The 21498-nt window shown below is 39.9% G+C and overlaps 1 protein-coding gene across 4 annotated transcripts in view; it reads left to right on the top strand.

Annotated features, from left to right (window-relative positions):
* IARS1 (isoleucyl-tRNA synthetase 1) overlaps positions 1–21498 on the top strand; it is an 89171-nt gene that overhangs the window by 30110 nt on the left and 37563 nt on the right. For all 4 annotated transcript variants that reach the window (XM_042026762.1, XM_042026759.1, XM_042026761.1 and 1 more), the window contains exons 12-16: positions 47–169; positions 1615–1706; positions 6051–6149; positions 16186–16312; positions 21126–21199. In XM_042026762.1, the coding sequence (XP_041882696.1) occupies positions 47–169; positions 1615–1706; positions 6051–6149; positions 16186–16312; positions 21126–21199 (515 nt within the window). The remainder of the gene's footprint in view (positions 1–46; positions 170–1614; positions 1707–6050; positions 6150–16185; positions 16313–21125; positions 21200–21498) is intronic.

Below are 21498 nucleotides of genomic sequence, written 5' to 3'. Positions count from 1 at the left end.
CCCAGTATTCTGTATTCTTACAGCTTGGTGCTTGTCTCTTTTGCAGGATGATTACAGGGTCTGCATGGATTTTAATATCATTCAGAAGGACTCTGTGCCTGTGTGTCCTGTTGATGCATCAGGCTGCTTCACAGCAGAAGTGGCTGACTTTGCTGGGCAGTATGTGAAGGTCAGTGGGCCTGCAGACAGTAAATGACTACTTCTTTCAAGATACATTTTATGTATGGCAGAAGCTTTCTTTTCTTTCTCTGAGTGGGTTTGTTTTCTATGCGTGTCTGTTAACTGGAGAAATTAAAATGTGTTTTAACATTTGCAACAAGGTTGGAATTGTTTATTACAGCAGCTGAGAAATGAACAAGTTGAAATGCAAGTAATGTTGTGTATCTGTAGTGAAAGGCAAAAGGAGTATCCTGTTTGCAGCTACTCCAGAGTCTCACTTTCTGCTTTTTCCTCGTGGAAATGTCATGTCCAGAGTCTCCAGGCACATGTGCAGGGCCTCCCTCACCTCTGGATGACTCTGAATTCTCAGATGCCATCATTAAGTTTCTCCCAGCCAGTTAATGTAATGTGACCCATTAGAAGGGAGAAATCCTGTCGTTTTCCCCACTTGTGGGCTGTGTTGCAGTGGGAATTTACTTGCCAGTAGATGCAAGAGAAATCCCCAGAAAAGGAACCCACAGGAACTCCAGATTGCTACAGATACAAATCCCTGGTAGGGAGTGCCTCTTAAATTCCCTGGCCTGAGAAAACAAATTGGTTTTAGCCCTGCTGCTACAGTTTGATAGCAAAGCATGTTCATGTAAACAAATGCAATGTAAGATTTTTAAGTCTTTTTCAATTAAGTTGAGAATTTAGTCAGTTATCTTGGCTTCCTGCTTTATGCATTAAGACAAATAAGAGGACACTGGAGGCTCCATCTTTAGCTTCTTGCTGGTAGAAATCTGAATTTAAGGCTCTTGGAAAATTTTCTTACGATGCTGAATTTTTCACTCATAGATATTTGCATTTTTTTTCCCCTTAATGTCGTATTGACACTTGTATGTTCAGTAGATTGTTTCAAATGATCAATATACAGCTTTTGCTTCCAGCTTAACATGTAAATCCTAGTTGGTTAGTGAGGTATTGTGAAATATGCTTCAAATTTGGAAGGAATGTGGTGCCGGGAAGTTTAAATATTAGGTGAAAAGCTCTATGTGATTTCCTATCACAAAATTAGAAGACTCAATCATTAAGATATTAAATAATGTTGGTTTTGGCTTATATTGGTGCTTCAAAAAATTTGAATTTATACACAGTTGTGTGTATGTGGAGAGTTAAGGGTAAAAAAGGACTGATGCTTTAATTTATACATTTTAATTTATCCAGATAGCAGAGACACATTGAAGACACTGTGTATAAACAGTGTTTGGAGAGCAAATAACTTTGCAAATTTCATGTTTTACGGTGCCCCTGCAGAAAATGCATAAATTTGGTAGAAGCTTTTTGTGTGTGTGTGTGTGTAAATGCTGGGTTATGCATAGTTTTTTTAAAAATTAATTTGAGTATCTGAGACAAATCCTGTAGTAGCTGACTGAGTGAAAAGTGTATTCCAAGGAAAATCTGCTGTGTTTTTAGGATGCAGATAAGCACATCATCAGATGGCTGAAGGAGAAGGGCCGGCTGATCCACAGTGCAACCTTCCAGCACAGCTACCCCTTCTGCTGGAGGTAAGCACAGACCTGCACCTGCCTGAGAGCTGAGGTTTCTAACAGAGAAGTTCTTCAGGTTTCTCCCACTTTTCCCCCCTTCCCTTGCTTAATTTTCCTGACAAAACTAAAAGTAACACAAACCGAGATTATTGATTTAGGAGAGCTCCAGTTTTGGTTTAGTCATCAAGTAAATATTTTTTTTTTCCAATAAAGCTGATGAATTTAAGTTTAGTGCTGAAATTTATTTTCTATTTATGATTTTAAGGGTGTGTTTTTGTAATTTGTGTTGCTCATTTTTTGGTGTAGAACTCCTAACTAACCACCCCTTTTAAAAAAAGGTTATTTTCTAAGCAGCTGAGTGGTGGGAAAGGATTTTTTTGATCCCCTTTGCATTATATTCAAATTAGTATATATCAGAAGGTATTTAGATGTTTATGTTAAAATGATAAATGATAGTTCTTTTTAACCTTGTAAAATGACTTACTTGAAATAAGACCAGTTGCTTATTATGTGGAAACATCTCTAGGTGGATGTCTCTGTGGGAATTCTCCCTGTGGAATTCTCCATGAACCTTCAGTATCAGTGAACAAACAAGTTTTGTTGAAGAGGAATACAGGCTAGACAGATTTAATCTAGAAATGAAGCTGGTTTTTATTAGTGTCCTCCCTGGTTTGAAATTTCCACAATTGCTATTGTAAAAAATCACCGAACAATTGTCAAACTAAAAAAAAAAAAAAAAAACTTCAGTAATCTTTTAGTAGAGTATTAAATTTTTATTACGAGCAAAGACACACTTAAAATAAAATATCTAATTTAATTATCTGAAATGGCATAAAGATTTTAAGTCATATCTGATGTATACAGCACCTGTACTGAAATAACTGTGATAAGAGCTCAGCTCATCCCTCTGTCTGGCTCTGACTCTGCCAGGTGAAGTGTTCTAGCAGGATACATTTATCTTTAATTTATAGCAAAAATAACCTTTGCTTGCTCTTGAACAGTGGGATTGGTTTGTTTCTAGCAGCTGCCTAGAGGAAGAAGGGGAATTGCTCTTCAAGTGTTACGTCCTTGATGATTTGGGAGAGTTTTTGAAAAATGGCAGCCCCAAAATCAAGCAACGCTTGCGTTTTTCTTGTGGAGCAGCTCAAATATCCAGTCATGGCCTTCTGAGACAAAGCAGGGATGTAGAAGTGCTGATTCTGTAGAAGATCCTTAATCCTGCCACTCTGTTGACATTTTTGTTGATTGATGATAAGTTGCAGGCAGCACCTAGCAGCAAATTATCTGGTGGGAAGAACTGAACAATGGATTCTACTTGAAAAGCTCATTTCACTGCCATCACAAATCAAACCATAATTGGAATGTGCTAAAAGTAGAAGAGTAGTTCTTAACTTTGAACATAGTTATAAGTTATTTTGATTAATGTAAGAAAACTTTGAAATCAGACTCTTCTTAATGTACTACTGCTTTTCCCAGAAACCAGGCAGTTGTTGAATCCTTGGTACGTTGAGAAATTTGCCTTCTTTTTTTACATATCATGAAATTAGGGTCCTTCTCTGTGTAGTAATTTTCTGTCAACTAAACTTTAAAGTATGAAAGAGAAAAACAACAGCTTGGTAAGGACTCAGTAGATAGTTTTCAGTTAGAATTTGTCTTTATTGGAACTGCTGAAAATGGAGGACATTGGTCAAAACTGCTCTGTGCACATGTGAGATCTTGAGAGTCTGTGTGGTCTGGGCAGCAACTGTTGAATGTGACAGCTGGAGTGTCCCTCACAGGTCCTGCCTGCCATTCCTTTGGCAGCAGGCTTGGAAAGCTCTTCCGCTGGCAGATGTGGACTTTTGTCTTGCCCAAGCCAGTGAAGGCAAAGCCAAGAAGCATCTTTGTACCATGGGCTTAGTTATTGATCATTTGAGGAATAAGATCACAAGTAATGTGATTTGATTCTTCTTACGTGTTTCTAAAGGATCTGTCTGTAAGGGGAGCAAAACTTTGTTGAGACAGAGAGGAATGGTTAGGCAGGAACTTTGTAAGCATCAGACTTTGATTTTAGGTCTGTCTGGGTGGTTTTCCCCTTGTGTTGATGGAAAACAAGACCCAGCAATTGGTATTTCTCATTGGATTCTACAGCAAAATCCAGTTGAACAAGGATTCCTCAACCTTCTCACCAGTCATGAGGGGCAGAAATGTGTGAGGTGTCACTGCTTGAGCAGATTTTAGTGTTTTGTTCTCTGCAGTCTCCTGCTGAGGCACTGCTTGGCAATACAGCCGGAAGAAAAATATTCAGGGAAACTGTGCCCTCTCTCCTTTCTTATTGCCTCCACGTAGGTGGAACAGAGCCCTGTGGGTGCTTACAGTGGTTATCAGGTGTTACAACCTCAGGGTTAGGTTGAAAGCCTGGGAAATGGCTCCCCTGCTTTTGACCCTCTGTCGTGGATCCTTCCTGTCTGAAGCCATTCTGTGCCCCAGGGCCTGTCTGCAGCCAGCCCCACCTGTCAGCTGCTCTCTCCTCACAGAGCTGGGGTGCCACTGTTGTCCCAGCCTTCCTTTTCCAATGTGTTAAGACCATGTGAGAAATTTTTAATACCAGCTTTTATTCTACTTGTCTCCAGTTACTTGTCTTGTGATGGCAATTCATCATTCTTTAGCACATCTGAAACAAGATACTCAGTGAAATCAAAACTCGTTGTAGCTTGGGGAATGCTTTCCTTTTTACTGGGATCTTGCTGCTGTGTGAGGAGTGAACTGAACTGTTCCCTTTTTAGTTGTTAGGACTTAAATTTGAGTAGCAAGCCATCAGTAGGTTTGCATTTAATAGCTAGGACACAGCTACATTATTATTACTTTGAGCTGTCACCATTTCCTTTAAGGTTATAGGTACTTTAACACTTAAGCACATGGAAGCGTACAGGTTATCATTAAAATGAAATATCTTTTGAAATATAGTGTTAAAAGAAGCAATGTGTTGTTTATTATTGGGCTTTGTGCACTGTGAGTTCAGCTTTTAAGGTCTGAACAACCTTTGCTGTGGGTTTTCTTTCTTTTGTGGGTCAGGCAGGTGCACCTTTAGCAAGTGCTGGCACAGTAGCAATTTTAATTTACATCATAATCTGCAGTAGTTTGTGGATTTCAAATGTGTCCTCGCTGTGGATATAAATAAAATGAATTAAACTTTGGTTGTTTATAGTAATGACTGCATATGGGAGATAACAGTAGTTTCTCAGGGTCTTTGCTGGTGAATTTTTGTGTATTGCCAAGTTCTGGACCAAAGTGGCTTAAACAAAAGCAGTATTTTTAAGAAATATTTTGGGGGGTGGCTTGATGCTAAAGGAGAATGAGCTTCTTGTCTCAATGTTGTTGCTGCTCCTCCTCTGTACCCATAGACAGATCCTACCCCCTAGGGCTTTACTCCCTCTTCAAGCTGGAATCATGGGATGGATGTGAAGGATTAGAAAGGTCTGAACTCTCCTATAGTGACTTGTGCCCACTGTTGGATCCCGGGATCCTTTAGAAGGATGTGTGATACCTGAACAGTCAATCAAGACCTTAAGCAGTTATTATGGGACTGATAAATCAGAGACTGGGTTGGGACACTGGAGACCGATGCTTGGAGATCCTGATTTTGCTAAGTAATGTAGGGAATCGCTCAGTCTGTGTGCTCTGGCCAATTGTGTTTCCATTTCTAAGCAATTTCAAGTTGTGAAACTGCTCTCCTCCCACATGGATTTTCTTTTATTGCTTACTGAAGTAAGGAATATGTTAAGATATATTTGAAACTTCTTCTGTATGCTTATCTGGATCTCTTGCTTTCCTTCTCCTCCTGGGAATGGAACTTTCTTCTAGTTAACTCTGGGTGCTGCTACTTCTTTATGATTTGTGATTATTCTTTTAAATGCAAATAGTAAAAACACAGCATCATGTTTCCTGGATTTTCAGGCTTATATACGCATAAAAAAAGATGCAGAATGAGCTAATGTGGAAGACTGAAATATGACTCATTTAAATAGTTACTGAATTTCATAATGTTGTACTATGTAGGAGCACAAATTTCAAATTCAAGTATCGTTTGAACGTTCTCATGATTGCTCTTGCTATACAAATTCCTTGAATTACTGGGTTTGAAGGCTGTAAAAGTTTTTTTAAGGCTTGATTTCAAAATAGTAGCTCACATAAGTGTAACAGTTTATGTAAGTTAACAAATCAAACAGACCCCAACCTTTAACTGTGATAATACTTCAGCAACAGTGAACTCAATCTGTGGAAGGGGGACTGTGATGTGCAAAAACAAATATTAAAGAGCACATTATAAATAATGTAGCACTTAAAAATGCTTTTGTTTGTTTTATTCCCTTCCCTGTGCAGGTCAGATACTCCGCTGATCTACAAAGCTGTGCCGAGCTGGTTTGTCAGGGTGGAGCACATGGTGGAGAAGCTGCTGGAGAATAATGCCCAGTGCTACTGGTAATGTCTCCTGCATAAATCTGTTTTATTCCTTTTCCTGGAGTTGGGGGTGTAGGGGAATATCTCTCTTGGGAGAAGAACATAGGCAACTTAATGCTGTGTATACATTGTGCCAAATTAAACTAATTTTTAGACAAGTTGGGGGTTTTTTCATCTAGTTATTACAGATAAGGTTGATTACTTCATCATAGATGCATTTGAAGAAAAACCCACACCCACCCTCCCCCCAAACACCTGCAAAAAGCTCAACCCAGCTGCCTTAATTGTAAGTAAACTTGGTCATGCAGGTTTAAATAAAAGCATTCTGCTAATGGCAAAAATTAAATTTTTTACGTGTATATAGGGAATGTGAAAAGTACTTGTGTGAAACTTGGGTAGAAAACAGCAGATGAGTTTTAGATAGCTTAAATGAATTATTAAGTGCAGTAAAAGGGAACTGTTCATGCTGGTGGCCTTTTAGGGAGTCAGTCCTGGGTTTGTGGTATGTTGGTAACAAAAGCACCTTATCTTCTGCACCTTCATCAGCTGTATTTTTATTTCCCTTCCTCTCATCAATCACTTGTGCCTGGGAGGCTGAGACCTCCCAGTAAGTGGGGAAAACTTGGAGATTACAACCTCATTCAGTCTTTCCATATGAGGACTGTAGGGAGAGCTGGGATCCCACCCCTCTTCCTGCACAGTTGCCTCTTGTCAGCAGCTCAGATGATGTTAAAGAAGGTGACTCAGCCTTCAGTGAGCAATTACAGCTTGTGCTGCCTTTTTTCATGGACAGTAGCTGGCAATTAAATTCTCCATGAGCAGCTTTTGCATAACTGCTTACATGGTACAGGCACTGTAAATACTGGGATCTGTGGGAAAAGTCAGTGATCCATAATAGAGCCTGCCCAGAAATGCTGCAGCTTGGCTTTGCCAAGCAGCACATGCCCAGTCTGGCTGTGTCAGGAGAGTTTAGAGATTAGTAAGTGTTGCTTTCTGTTTTCCATAGCAGAACATACTGTGATCCTCCTTTGGGGGAAAAATAAGCTGGAGAGGGGGTGAAAGTGTTTGTTCTTAGCTTTAATTAGCTTTCTCAAGATGCTTTCACTGTTGGGATGACAGTAGACCTGCATACTTAATTTTCACATGAACAGGAGAAAAAAATGTAATGATCCTATTAAGGAAATGCTTGAATGGATGGGATGGATTTTATTTTCCAGAAGCAGAGCTTCAAGAAGAAGCTGCTAAGTGACCTCCGTTCATCCAGGAGACACTAATTAGTAAGAATTACTGATCAGTTTGAACCCTGCCTGCACATCTTTGGGGTTTCAGTGGTGCTTTTTGTAAGTGCTGAGTAGTGGGGATACAAGTGGAAGCAAATTTTGGAGCTGCTGTTGCAAAGATTGGGTGAGAAGAGCAGGCAGTGACATCATTTGGCAATATTCAAAATTCTTGGAATTAAAGGAACCATTTCTCCTTCAGGCAGTTCCTGAGTCTAAACACAATTCCATAACTGAACATAAAGCTGATTTCTCAAGACTCTTCTTAAAACCATGTGGTCTTAGAGATTGTGAGAAGCTTTTTGTTGGGAATATGGCTACAAGTAGAGATGTATTCTCACAGACTTATTAATAAATCATATGGATTTTCAGTATGTGATTTCATAGTAATTTGAATACTGGGTAATCTTTGTTACTTAAAGTTGGCTTTTAAAATCTAGCTTTTTAAAAGAATAAGGGAGTGTTTTTGAGGTTTTCTTTCTGTGTTCTTCATTGATGGCAGTTCTGTTTGGCATTGAGACTGCTGGCCTTCTGCAGTATTCATTTATTTAAATTTTGGGAACTCCATCCTTCCCAAAACCTACTTTTTCTGCTTTTGAAGAGACTTGATCTCTGAAAGTGTCACAGGAATAATATGTAGCTTTTTAAAAATTTATTTTTGGACTCTCTGGGGCTTCAGCATGTCCTGAAAATGAGAAAATTGGGGATAAATGCTTTTCAGACTGTATTAACCTTTACAAAATGGGTTTGACTGCATTGCTTTTTTTATTCCTGTAAATGACTGATGGGTATATTGTCCCTTAAGAATAGCTGCCCTCTCGATAGATATCCTTTCTGATGAAATAGATTAAACGTACTTGGACAAAGTGTGCAACCTGATTGCATTTCTAATTAGTTTTTTAGTGAAATACCCAACTTACAAGGCCACAGTCATTCAAAATTTATTAAAACCAGTAACTCTATTTTCATTTTTCAAAATGAATTTAACTATCACTTCCAGCAATGGTTCCATGAGTAACGTGCCAGCATCTTTGTAAAACCAGAAGCCAAAAAACCCTCTCTACTCTGTCCCATCCTTATTTCAGTCAGACTGGGAATTAACTTGTGTTGGATGTTGATGAAAATGCACAACTGGAACAGCATTTAGGGGGCTATGGTTCAGCCTTTAATTCAAGTTCCCTTACTGAATGTTCTTTACTGTGTAACTGAGATTATTTAAAAGAAAATTTAAATTCAAAAGGTTATCTTCTGTTTGGCATTCAGGCACCCACTACTGCTATAATTTGAGGTGAAGAGGGGCAGTTTTGGCTGCTGTAAAATCCAGGCCTGTCAGACCTTGGCTTTCTATCCTCTTGATGAGGAGAGTTGGATGCAGCACCAAGGTGCTGTCTGGATTTCATGTTGTCACCATCATTTTCTCGAAGGATTTGTTGAAAGAGCATTTTCTATGTACCCACAGACTAAACCAGGCCACCTTAGATTATAATTACAATGTAGGACTAGTTCCTGTCATCAGTGTTCAAAGTTGGTATAAGCTGAAAATTTAGAAGTTGCTGTAACCAATAAATCAGTACAATTTATAATGAGGATTCCAAACTATTGTAGCTCATCCTTCTGGCAGTGGATGTAATATTTCTTTTCTTGCAGACTGATAGAAAAGACTCTGTAGTTTGTATTTAAATATTGGCTTTGAAATGTTTTTTTTTTTTCTTTCTTTCAAACCTTTCTAACTTAAAGTTCTCCTTCAGTAACTCCTGAAACATTTACCTCTAACTGTTGCCAAGTTTCTAATGTTAAAGACATTGTGCAGTTCTGACATTGTTTGCATAAGATGTGCAGCACTTGGTGTAGTGGAAAAATGAGCATCAGTGGAAGGAAAGCAGTGATGGAAGACAGGGACTTCAAAGAAGCCAAACCTTTTGTTCTGGCATCTTCTCACCACTGAAGAATTCAGATGTTGTAATAAAGAGCTTGATGTGTGGTTGAAGGTATTATTTTCCTGACTTCCATCACTTAAGCTGTTAGTTCTTGCTGGAAATGCCACCCACAACACATTTGCTGGGAGTGAAGTTAAAGTGTGAGTTTTGCACACACTCCCTGCAGCTCCTGTGTGAGCCCAAATGTCTTCTGTGTCAGTCGAGCACATCAATCTTTGGAGAAGCTTTTGATCCTGGTCATTTTCATCTTTGACCACAAAACTGTTTCCCACCTGTGGAAAGGTGAGACGTGATCAGGAATGATGCCTGTTTGTGTCAGAAACCCTGAGGCTGTGCAGGGGATGGGCTGTGGATCCCATCTGCAATAGAAAGCAAATTTTATTTTACTAACCTTGTCATTTTTGCTCAGATGAGGAATCTGAGTCTGTAGCAGGGCAACAGAATTTTAAATCATAACAGAACTGTAGAGCAGTGGCAAAAACCCAGTGAGTCCTTTTTCCTCCTTTTGCTGTTTATTTTTTCTAGGAAGTCTCATAGGACATTTTCTTTCTTAGTTTGTTAATATTAATACATTTCATCTGAACAGTTTCAAATGCATGGTGTGTGTAGATTTTTTTCATTTTTTTCTTTTCTTTAGTATCACCATGCAGTTGTAACTCTTCCTTTTGAGTCATCAGTCACACTTTTCTTGCTGGGGAATCGTGAATACAAATGAGATCCTCCCTCTAGTAACAACTGTGATATGTACAGCAACCTGGAGTCACTAGATGGCAACATTTCCCGAGGAAAAATCCAAGTTAGTGGCATTGCCTACAGCAGGAGGTGAAAAAAATTGCTGCAGGGCTAGCCTTGTGTTTGTCTAATTTAGAGAAGGTTTCATTACTGTCTGTTATCAGACATGGTTGAGGATTAGAAGTGAATTTGGAGGCTTGTTCACTGGATTTTGATGGCTTATGTTCTGCTGCACCTTAATTTTGCTGTTTCCTCTTTGAGCCTCTTGTGCAGAGATTGCTGATGATGCCATGAATGCAGAGGTACCTTTTCAGTTCCACTGAAGGGTCACTGAAAGCTTATTTTTTGCTTCAAGGCAAAGCTTAGGAAATAAACATCCCAAATGTCAGTTCACTAAGCAACTCCAGCACTGTTTTCTTGGGCAGCTGATAAATCTGTGACGTGAGCAGTGTGTTGAATGTCTGCCACTGTCACGGGAATGCAAATGTATTTATATATGTGGATTGAAATGGATCCTGAATGTGGATTGAGATGGATCCTGGGTGCTGATGCCCTACAAAAGTACTTTGTGACAGTAAATGTTAGAATATTCCCAAGGAAATTGTGTGGAGAGAAGTGGAAGCTTCACTTCTCCCTGGCTTCGGGCTGCAGGGATTGTTGATAAGATAAGGAATTTTAACAGCAATTAGCAGGGTGCCTGGGTCCTACAAGGGAGATAGAGCAGGGTTTTTGGTGGGAGCGTGTGCCAGAACTGGAGGTCAGGGCTGCGCCGCTGTGTCCGGGTGACGGGGATGCGTCTGCAGCAGCATTGCAGTCACACCACAACGTGGTGGTTGCCATGGGAACCAGGAGAAAAGAGGGAAGAGAAACATTGGGAGATCAAAATGATTGAAAGCCCCTGTTCATTTAGCCCCTGTAAGCTGCGCATTAACAGAAAATGCAGCGGTGGAGATAGCCCAGGCTTGTGTGGGGTGCGTGGGGTTGCACCATTCCAGCAGCTTTCCCAGGCTGAGGAGCAGAGGCTGCTGCAGTGGAAATTCTGCCTGGCACACACTGACCTTTCCTCCCTTCCCTTCTCCTCCCTCCTGCCTCCCCCCATGTTTAATTAGGTCCATGATATAGATTGGCGCTAATTAAAGTGTCAAAAGGGCATGAATAGTTGCTTATTTTATCTCCTTGAATTAAAAACCATTAAAAATCAATTTGAGGGCATGTTGAAGGAGGCTTGTTATTAGAGTAAATTAACATAATGGAATTTAAGCCTTTGTCTTCTAAGGGTTGGTTAATGTTTAAAAAAGAAAGCCAAATTCTACACCTAAAATAAACCCCCCAGTTGGTATGCTAGGAATTTAAATAAATCTGTACATATTCAGTTAGATGACAGAGAATAACTACTTCATCACATTTGGTGTTGCCGGTAACAACTCAGCTGTCTTCTGGAAGAATAACTTTCTCTTTTCCAGACTTAAAACTGATTCCTGATTTCAGGTGGCACTTAAAAAGTTACCAGCTTGCCAAAGGACAGGACAGATCTGGGACCATCCTCTCAGAACCAAAGCTGTATTAAGAGTTCTTTATCTGGTATTAGGTCCCCTACATCACACTACTCAAGGTATTGTTTTGTGTATCAGCTTTATAGTCTTAACTCCTTTAATTAGCAATTATGAAGTAAATCATACCCAATACCTAAAGGTGCTGTGGTTTTGCAGAGAATATTGTGAATAAAGTTAACTGGTGAGAAGAACGATGAAGAGTGAGAAAGGATTAGTCAGTCTGTCTTTATGCAGTATCTTAAACAGCTTTTAATGATGATAAAACACGAGGCTTGTGCAGGGGCAGTGTTTTATTTTGGCAGTGCTGTTTGTGTTTACAGAAAAGAGGGATGGTGCTGCTTTGAGACAATTCCTGCACCCTGTGACTGGGGCACGGTGAGGCAGCTCAGAGCACATCTCAGCTCTCAGATGGAATAATAACCCGAGTTCACTATTTGCAATTGTGTTATGAGCACAAGAAATATGCTTCAAAATATATATACAGAAAAGGAACAGATGTCTTAATCCTTTTAATAAGTTTTCTTCTGGATTATGTAATAATTTAGAATATTTTTTTATTTGCATCCTGTACATTTTTCCTCTGGAGACAAGTCAGAAAGCAAATTTATTTATTTTAATTGATGCTGTCCCTTGAGTATTTATTGGTGCTGGGCTCAGCCCATGGTAGCTCACTGTCAGCAGACCCAATCCTGCTCTGGGATTGAAGGTGGTCTCTAATTGCCATTTTCAAATCCATGCCCATATTGCTCATGTGACTTGGGTGCTGAGTGGTGCATAGACTTAGAAGGCAAAGTAGATGGTTCCTGTTGTAATAAGTTAATAAATGTTGTTAAAAGGCTGGGTTTTGCTGTGCTCTTCATGGGGTTTTTTGGCTTGTCAAATGGAATTTTTATTTTAGACACTAAGAAAATGAGTAGCTACCAAGAAAGGATGTGGGAGTTGACTGTGCAGAGGACTTAGCAATGCATGAATTTAGCAAAACCCCACATCTGCATCAAAAATAGGAACAGTCAGTCAAAAATGGACACGGAAATTTGCAGCAAATGAATAATTTTTATTATCTCTAACTTGTATGATAGAGTTTTGATGTTGGGAAAGTAAGATAGACACGAGCATTCAAACACGTCGGAGCTGATGTACTTTGATTCAACATCTTCCCAATATATGATTTGGCAAAGCAATATTTATTCCTTTGTGTTATGAAGTTCAGTTCCCTTAGCTTTCCAGCTGCTGCAGTGTCTGCATCCTGAAGTTTATTTAGTGCCCTGTCCTGGGTGCCAAGAGGAGAAATTGCAATTGTCCCACACTGTTCCACACTCATGAATCAAGAGCTCCCTGACCTGCTGAGACAGCAGTCTCCTTAACCTTGCTAAGTGTCAGAGAAAGAAGTATGAAATCCTATCTGTGTCATTTTGCAGAGAAATTTGAAGGTCAAACACATTGTAGGCCAGTTGGGAAATAAAAAAAATCCTGTTTCTCACAGCTCAGTTTGAGGAGCTGCAGCACGATGGCTTCAGGAGAGACGTGGCTGCTTTTGATTTTGCAACCCCATGGAACTGTTGGGAGCTGGGGCTTGATCTTTTCTGAGATGTGAAGGTGTCCAGTGCCAGTCCAGGGGGCTCTGAACGGGTAGAACTGGGCACCTTCTGGTCACACCCAACTGCAAACTCAGTGGTCATTCAGCAGGAACCTGAGATTTGTGCTTTCAAGCTGAAGGGGGCTCATGATGGATGTGAGATTAAACATGAAAAACATTGCACTGGCATATTGGGAGAGGGTTTTTCATTTATCTTCCAGCTGCTTTGTGTAGATGGAAAAGTAAAAAAATGCTTCCTCAACTAATATATGCCTGTGGCAAGATGGTGTCTTAATGAAAATTTAACAGGTGAGCTATACCAAGAAAATACCTAAGAGTAGGATTAAAAGAAACTAAAAAACCTCTATAAGAACACTAACCTGGAACTGCTGTAAATAAAGATCAGGTGTTAGTAACAGCACCATTGAGGATGCTCTTTTTTCACAGCCTAATCAAATATTTAAGTAGAAGGTACCTCTGATTTTATTTTTTCCCCTTATGATATGTAGGTAAGTGTTTAAACTGAGATATCTGGAGCTAAATCGAGTGAGAATAAGTAGAAGAAATGGGCTCCAGACTTGAAGGACTGCGCCTGGCATGGCTGTTCCTGCTCTAGATCCCTTTTCCAGCTTGATCCCAGCTGGAGGCTGTGTCTGCCCTTGGGCAGCACCCATGGGCAGCATCTCTGCAGTGGCAAAACCCAACTGCTTTAAGTAACACTTCCTTTGAGTGATGGGCTCAGAATGTGTGTGAGACACAAACTCTTTCTATTTGATTTGATGGCTGTGTCAGTGTTATTCCTGTGTTGTCCCTCTACAGAGCCATAGATCATTGTTGCAAATGTGGCTCATAGGAGATGAAGTGGTTTGTGTTTTATGTTCCACTGAAAACTGGCAGCAGGGTCAGACAATTTTACCAGAAGAGGTAAATTACATGCTTTCATAGCTCAGAGAGAGAGATCACACCACATACATTTTTGTGGTTAATGTCCACTTTGGGGATAAAATTAATTTTTCATGTGTGTTTTGAGGAGGCAGAGTTGAAACTCTTAGCATTTTAATGTCATTGGGGGATTGTCTCAGCCTCTAGCTATGTTAAATGGGACTAATAATTTCAGCTAATCAGTGTCTAACAACTTCTGAAAAATGGAAACTAGTTTAGGAGTGATGTAAAGAGAAGTTTTCCACATTAGTGGAATGTTGGGCAAATGCTAATGAACTTTGTACAGTTTCCACTTGTGTTTGGAGAGAGGGTCTCCTAAGGTCACCACAGAAAGTTAATAGTAACGAGTCCCACGCTGAACCAAATCGGGAAAGCCTGTATACATTTCTAAATTTCAAAGCAGGGCTACAGATGTCATGTGAAACATGAGTCACTGAGTTTGTTTAAAATTTTTTTATATTAGATTTTTGTTCAAGAAGTGTTACAGGAGAGACAACTTTGCAGCTGAAAGTAACTCCAGAAATAGCGAGGGAAGCTGTGGAACTTCAGGCTGATATTTGGTGAGGCTTTTAAGGGTAGTTTTTAGCCACTTGAGACAACATTGGCATCACGAAGCCTTTAGATCTCCACATGGCTTCATCATGGGTAAAACTTTTAAAAGCCAGTAGCTTTTCTTTTCATCAATAGTTTGCTTTTTTTTTTGTTCACACTTATTTCATAAACCTCCTGCTGCTGGGCCAAATCCTACCTCAATGTGTCATGTGAATCCATTCTTTTAATTTTTCCTGTAAAGGAACCTTTCATCTTTGTTACTCTTGGGACTGATCTGTGATTAAAAATCTTCAAAAAGAAATACTTGACAAGAGGACCAAGAGCTTCAGACAGAAAGATGGAAGGGACCCTCTGTGCTTTGTAGCTTGGCTGCTCCCCCTTTAGAAACTGTGGCTCTCCTAATCCAGCTCAGACTTTGGGAAGGGCCTTTTTAGTTAGACTGGAAAAACAAACCCAGCAAAACTTGCCATGGTTTGCTCAGTAACTGTTCCAGAGCTCCTTTATTGTTGTGAGCTGCTCATTCACAGCTTCTGTGTTTCTGACAGTGTCTTGAGGTTGCTCTTTCTGTGAGTTTCATTTGAGTTTGGTCTTTTTAAATGCACCTTTAGGCAAGAAGGGAGCATATTGTTGACCATAAAACCCATTGCTTTTCTTCATCTGCACGTAATCATTGGATAAATAGTTAATTGTTTACATCCTGAGAAAAAACTAATGGTTCTAATCAAACCACCAGGCCACTTAGCACAACCAGGAACCTTGCAGGGCATGGGGTTCTGGCGTTAACCTTTGAGCTCTAAGACACTTTCACACAATGGAAACTTGTCTTTAACATCCCTCAGTGCCCATTAGTGTTCAAAATGAGGTTTTAGCAAGCATTGATAGGGTTCTGTGTTTGGGGGGCATGTTTTGTTTCTTAACTGGGTAATTCAAAGTGAGACGATCAACAGCCTGGAAAGGATTTTTTGTATGATCTATCAACCTGAGTAATGTGCATGTACCTGGATGCCCACACATAATCCAAAGTGCCTTTTCACGTTATTGCTCCAGGCTTTTCACTCTTGGGAATATCATTCAACACCAAAATCAGTGGCTGTTCCGTTTTCTATATGTAATTTAAATAGTTGTGTTGTGATCACCCTTAGCCATAATCCTCCACTGTTGGACTGTCCTGAGGACTTTTGGCCATTGTTTCAGCCCTAATGAATCTATTTTATGTTGCACATGTTTTCCTGAGTTACTTTATAGTAAAATAAGCATGGTGTTGTTCACTTCTGTAGCTTACTGGGGATCAGAAGAAGGCACTGTTGTGTTTTTTGGCAGCACCTCCACAGGCCTTGCAGCAGCCAGTGCTGTAACGCTGCTTTAAGTCATATCAATGCTGAAATGAACTTTTTTGATGGATGAAATTGAATATGTAACCAATTCTTACCAGCTTTCTTTTAAGTGGAACATAGTGCCGTATTAATCCTTTTGTTATTTTTGGCACAGGGTTCCAGATTTCGTGAGGGAGAAGCGCTTTGGGAACTGGCTGAAGGATGCCCGGGACTGGGCCATCTCTCGGAACCGCTACTGGGGGACCCCCATCCCTCTGTGGGTCAGCGAGGATTTGGAAGAGGTGAGTGAGGAAATGAAAGGTCCCATTGCCAGAAAAGCCTTTCTGTACTTGTTTGCTTATTTTGGTGTATCTTTGGCTGCTGCAGTCTGAAGTTCTATTAACATGTTTTAGCAGCATATCTGTATAACCCATCTGTATGTGTATAATAGGTGACAGATCTGTGCATATTTATGGGTGTGTTTGTGTGCCTGTACAGGTTTGCTTTGCCTTTGCTTGAGAACTGCAGGCAAATTTTCTTGGTTTTTACATTAAAATTAATCTTGCCTTTCCCAGAAGAGTTTGAAGTGATGGCAAATCTAAAGAAAATAATAAATGCAGTGAGAAAATGGCAAGGAGGGGATTTTTCTTATTTTTTTTTTTTTTGGTAACTCCTTTAAGTCTCCTTTTGAAATTCTGGTGGTTGGTTACCTCAAGCCAAATGAGTTGCTGAAGGCATAAAAGCAAGTCCACCACAGCAGAACAGTGAAGATACATATTTGTAGTGCCACAAATGTAAATGTAGCAGACTGTAAAAATATGAATCTAATGGAATGATGGAAATGCATAATGGGAGTGCTAGAAATGAGCTTTGTCAAGTTGTAAGGTACCCTGCATTGGTAGCACGATGCAGAGGGCATGAGTGCACACACAATTTTGATGGTTTTAAAGCTCTTTCTGAAGGCAAAATGGGTTAGGGGGTTTTTGTGTGTTGTTTTCCTTGTTATTTCTATTTATTATTTGTGTTGGGTTCGTTCCATTAGACACATGTGATAAGCCTTCCTCATGCTGGAGGTAGAAAATGGTAATCAGGGTCAGGATGTCCATGGAAGGTAAATACTGGTGGCAGCATCCCAAACCTTTATCTCTCTTGATTTGAAAAAGTTTTAATCTTCATTTTAGACCTGAAAGACCTGGAGTAGGAAAACATCTGCTAGAGAAGTATTTTATGATCTTAAACTTGCTATTGCTTAGATGTGCACCATAAAGCATTTTTTATTTCCTTTTCACTGGGAATCTTGGGAGATAGAGGGAGGGAGATACTCCTGCAATTAGGATTTAAGTATCTAAGAAAGCCTTGGCATTGGATTCTATTTATGCTGAGAGTGTGTTTGTAAATTACTGACAAACCAAGTGCTTCTGTCTCTCATATAACAGTTAGAGTTTAGTTTGAAGACTGACAATTTATATATACACACTTTTTTCACATTCATCCAACATTTCTAAGCCCCTTTTTTGATATAACAATTTTTTTTTTAGGTAATAAAAAGGCTTTCAGTTTTGTGCCTGGGTATTTCATTCTACAGCTGAAAAGGATTGTGTAAAGGTTTCATTACTTCCACTTCCTGCCTCTAATAATATTGCATTTTCTGTCCAGTCTCCCCATATCTGTATTCCTGTGTGTACAGATTTTTTTTGCTTTTCTAGGTTTGATTTGTTAGTTTTTAATAACAAAATGATGTCTAACTTGGAAGATTGACCTTTCCTTTGAAAAGAGCTGCAAATACTCCTCAGGGCTCGGTGTTCTGAATAACGATGGAAATACCAACAGGTCTATTATTTCTATCCATAGATGTTACACATTTCTGTTTGCTCCAGTCTGAATATTGTGCTTTAACAGCTGAGTACAGCTTCTGAACCAAGCTAAATTTCAAGTTAGGTTTCTTTTTTTTTTTTTTTTTTTAAATATTCACTCTCTTTTTATGCTTGTGAGATACAGCTTGAAAAACAAATACCACTGGAACTGATGTGGAACTTAAAGCTTAGGTGACATCTGCTCTCCCAGTAACGATATTCCCTCAGAATTCCCAGTTCTACTGCAGCCTGGTGCCGTGTGGGATTGCAGAGCAGCCTCTTCATGTCTTGCTCTCAGAAGAACACTTTGTTGCACACGATTATGCTTTGCATATTAAAACCTGGAGAAGTAATAGCAATTCCTTATTTAATATACAGCAAGGTGAATTAATTGGTATTAAAGTGAATTTTATTACAAATCAATAACTGGTTTCGCAGAGTTTTATTTTAGTTTTCTTTTAGCATAATTATCAGGTAGAGACACATAATGGAAGTTAAGTTTTGAAGCTTGTGTTTATTGCCATATTTTTGCAGACAGTTTATCATTTTAAGCTTTCAAATTCCAGTGATTTCCTCAGTGGAGGAACACATCTCATTTGGATTAGATAATAAAATTTTTAATATAACACCCAAGTTGGTAAAGCAGACGTGGGCTCATTTTATAGGACTTGCATACAAATTACAGAGTTCACTATTCAGTGATGTTGTGGAAGTTCTCTGATTGTTTCCTGGCCTGTCACTCATGGTAACCCTGCCCTGGGCTGGCTGCCCTCAGTCTTGCCCAGCAGAGTGAGAGGGCTCTGGCTCTGCTCTCCTGAGGGTGAGGGAACCTCTCCAGGTGCATTTTTGGGCTGCTTTGAGGCTGCATTAGGCCACTTCTGGCCGACTGTTGCAGTCATTTCTTCTCTATTTAATATTCATGAGATGCTTTCTGGAAATCCCTGAATGTCTTGCTGACACACTATGCAGGCTTCTTCCTTTCTGTGGGCACTCCTTACTCCTCAGTTGAGGTACTGAACAGAGCTGAAATGGCAAACCCACAAAAACAAGCATTTTTATTTAGGAGGGACTGCAGGGCTCTGCCACAGGAACATCGAGTTCCACAAATGCTGCTGGGGGTGGCTTTCTCTTTCTACTGATGTGGTTAATCCTGGATCTAATGTTCATTTTGTTAGCAGGGGTTAACTTTGACCTCTGGTTTCACGTTGGGTCTTGGAGGTGCTGAAACAGGGTTGAGCAGCCCCCAGTCCCCGTCTGTTTGTTGCAGTCTTTGCTGCTGTGCAGTGTTGGTAGAGCTGGTTTTGAAGCTGATGTGAACCATAACATGGAAGAGGAGCTAATGCCTGGTAGGGAGAGGGCCCAGGCTGTGAGAGCAGCCATGGCTCCCGAAGGGATGCTCCAGAGCAGAAGCTTTAATTGGAGAGCACAAGCCTGTGTGTTCCTTGCAGAAGCGAGTGGGTGCGGCCTAATGAGGGATGGAATTCGATTAGCATCTGTTTGCTGCATTCTCCCCTTGCCTTTCAGTATCTAATGAGCTCCCCTTGGGACAGAGGGGCTCCTTCCTTCTGCCTTGGATAGAGGCAGTCTTATTCAGTGGGGGGAGTGTTCCTCTGAGGGTTGGTGGATTTTTCATGTGAACTTTGGTTTATTTCTTCCGTGAGTGATTTCTGGGTGCAGTTCTGCATCAATATTCAGGATTTTACTTCAGCATTGAAGTACTTGTTCAAAAAGCACCAAGTAATGAGCAGCTTTTCTCCCAGAGCTTAGTGTCAAAGTGTATTCAGATATAAAGGTTAGTGAAGGTAAAGTAATTGGTGTATCCAAGGGCATTTTTTACCCATTTCTCTATTAATACCTTTTCTTCCTCCAGCAGTGCTGAACTAAGCACCTGCTGCTGCTCATTTGAGCCTGTGTGTTTGCTTATGGGGCCACACGAATGAAGAATAGATCTCAGTTAAAAATAGTTTGTTGATGAAGATGTATTTTTACCTGGGATCAATCTCCCAGTGTAGTTTGTGTGCATTCTGCAGGCTGTTGTACCTGGCTGGTGGAATCATTGTCCTGCCTCACTTCCTTTCAGAAAAAAAGACAGATAAGTAATGAAAATTTGCATTTCCAAAGTACTTTAACAGTAGAAGATGGTGATTAGTAGTGCAGATCAGCACTTGAATCAGACTGGGAAAATCATGTCTTAAAACCCAAATCAGACTGAGTTTCTGTCTTCTCTGTAATTCATGACAGTTTTTTGGAGTTAAATGCACCAAAACCTTTTAGTTAGTCACAATTTCCATGTGTATACATATGCATATGTTTAAGACTAGCTATAGGAATTGAGCACTGCTCTGATTTTTTGTATCTTGAGAGCAACTTAGAAAGTTATTTCATATGAAAAATGTCTGGCCTATTTACAGCTTCATTATGGTGCTACATTTAACTCCTTCCCTGTCAGATCTGTCAAACCCTGGGGTTTTTCCATGGCACTTCTAAACGGGGCTGATGGCATGTGGGACAGCATCTCCAAAATCCAGGCCTGTACTGCAGCTTGTGGCTTGTGAGTCCTGGCAGATGAGAGAGGCCACAGGGCTGTGGGAGGGCTCAACTTGACTAAAAACTAAAGCAAAGAAAGCTTTGCTTTTTTGCTTCTCTCATAGAGTTTTTCAGAATCATTGTTTCATGATGGCAGTGCAAGTCTGGTGTGGAAATTAGCATTTTTCTTAAGAGTTTGATGCAACAAAACCAAGAAAATTCTTTCTTAGCAACCTCTTTGGTAGCTGTGACACTTTCTTCACTTTAAATAAAAAGCATAATAATTAAATAAAAATGTACAATTTAATGTATCTGGGATGGAACACTTATGGATAATGAGCTGCTTACTTTAGGGGAGGAGCCTGGGATCTGAAACTCCTATTTGTATAAAAGTCAGTCATTGAATTTTCAGGGGTTGTTGGTTGTGGCTTGTTTGAAGAAGCCCCCCTGCCCCCAAAATCCCACATTTTTTGGTAACCTGCCAAGATTCTGCTGCTTCCAAGTCTCCAGTTCTTGTAACATGAGTTGTATTAAATCAGAGCAGTGGTCTCTAACATCATTTAGTGCTGTGTTAGATTTAGGAAGGAGATCCTTGCACAAAATTTTTATTGTTTTTTCAGCTCTGTCAGCTACTACTGGAGATTCTGACTGACCTATAGGTCTTCTGTCTGATGTTAGAAAAAAAATTGCTACTGTGTGCAAATAACTGGCTAAATTTCCTGAATTTCTTAAACAGGTGGTTTGTGTTGGTTCAGTGGCAGAACTGGAAGAGCTGTGTGGAGTGAAAGTCACAGATCTCCATCGAGAAAGGTGGGTCAGAGACCCTTCACTGGGTGTTAGAAATAGATGAGCAGACATAAAAAAAAATTGGGTTTTTTTCCCAAACAGATTTAGAGAAAATAGAAAAGTTGTAACAGGACTTGTGATTAAGACATATAAATTCCATTTTTTTTCTGTCTTGAACACTGTTAATATAAAAATTACAGAGCTTGCGCAAAGGAAATGCTGAGCTTTTTGAAGAGTCATTAAAACAAAAGCCAAAACTGCTGTCATCCTAATCTACCAGCATAACATGAACCTCTCCTAACTGTTGGTTTTGTGTGGGGTTC

Source organism: Corvus kubaryi, unplaced genomic scaffold (assembly GCF_017639235.1).
Source record: "Corvus kubaryi isolate FWS band 111438036 unplaced genomic scaffold, C.kubaryi_AGA036_p1.0 37285, whole genome shotgun sequence".
NCBI lineage: Eukaryota > Metazoa > Chordata > Aves > Passeriformes > Corvidae > Corvus > Corvus kubaryi.
This window is presented reverse-complemented; position numbering and strand designations above follow the sequence as displayed.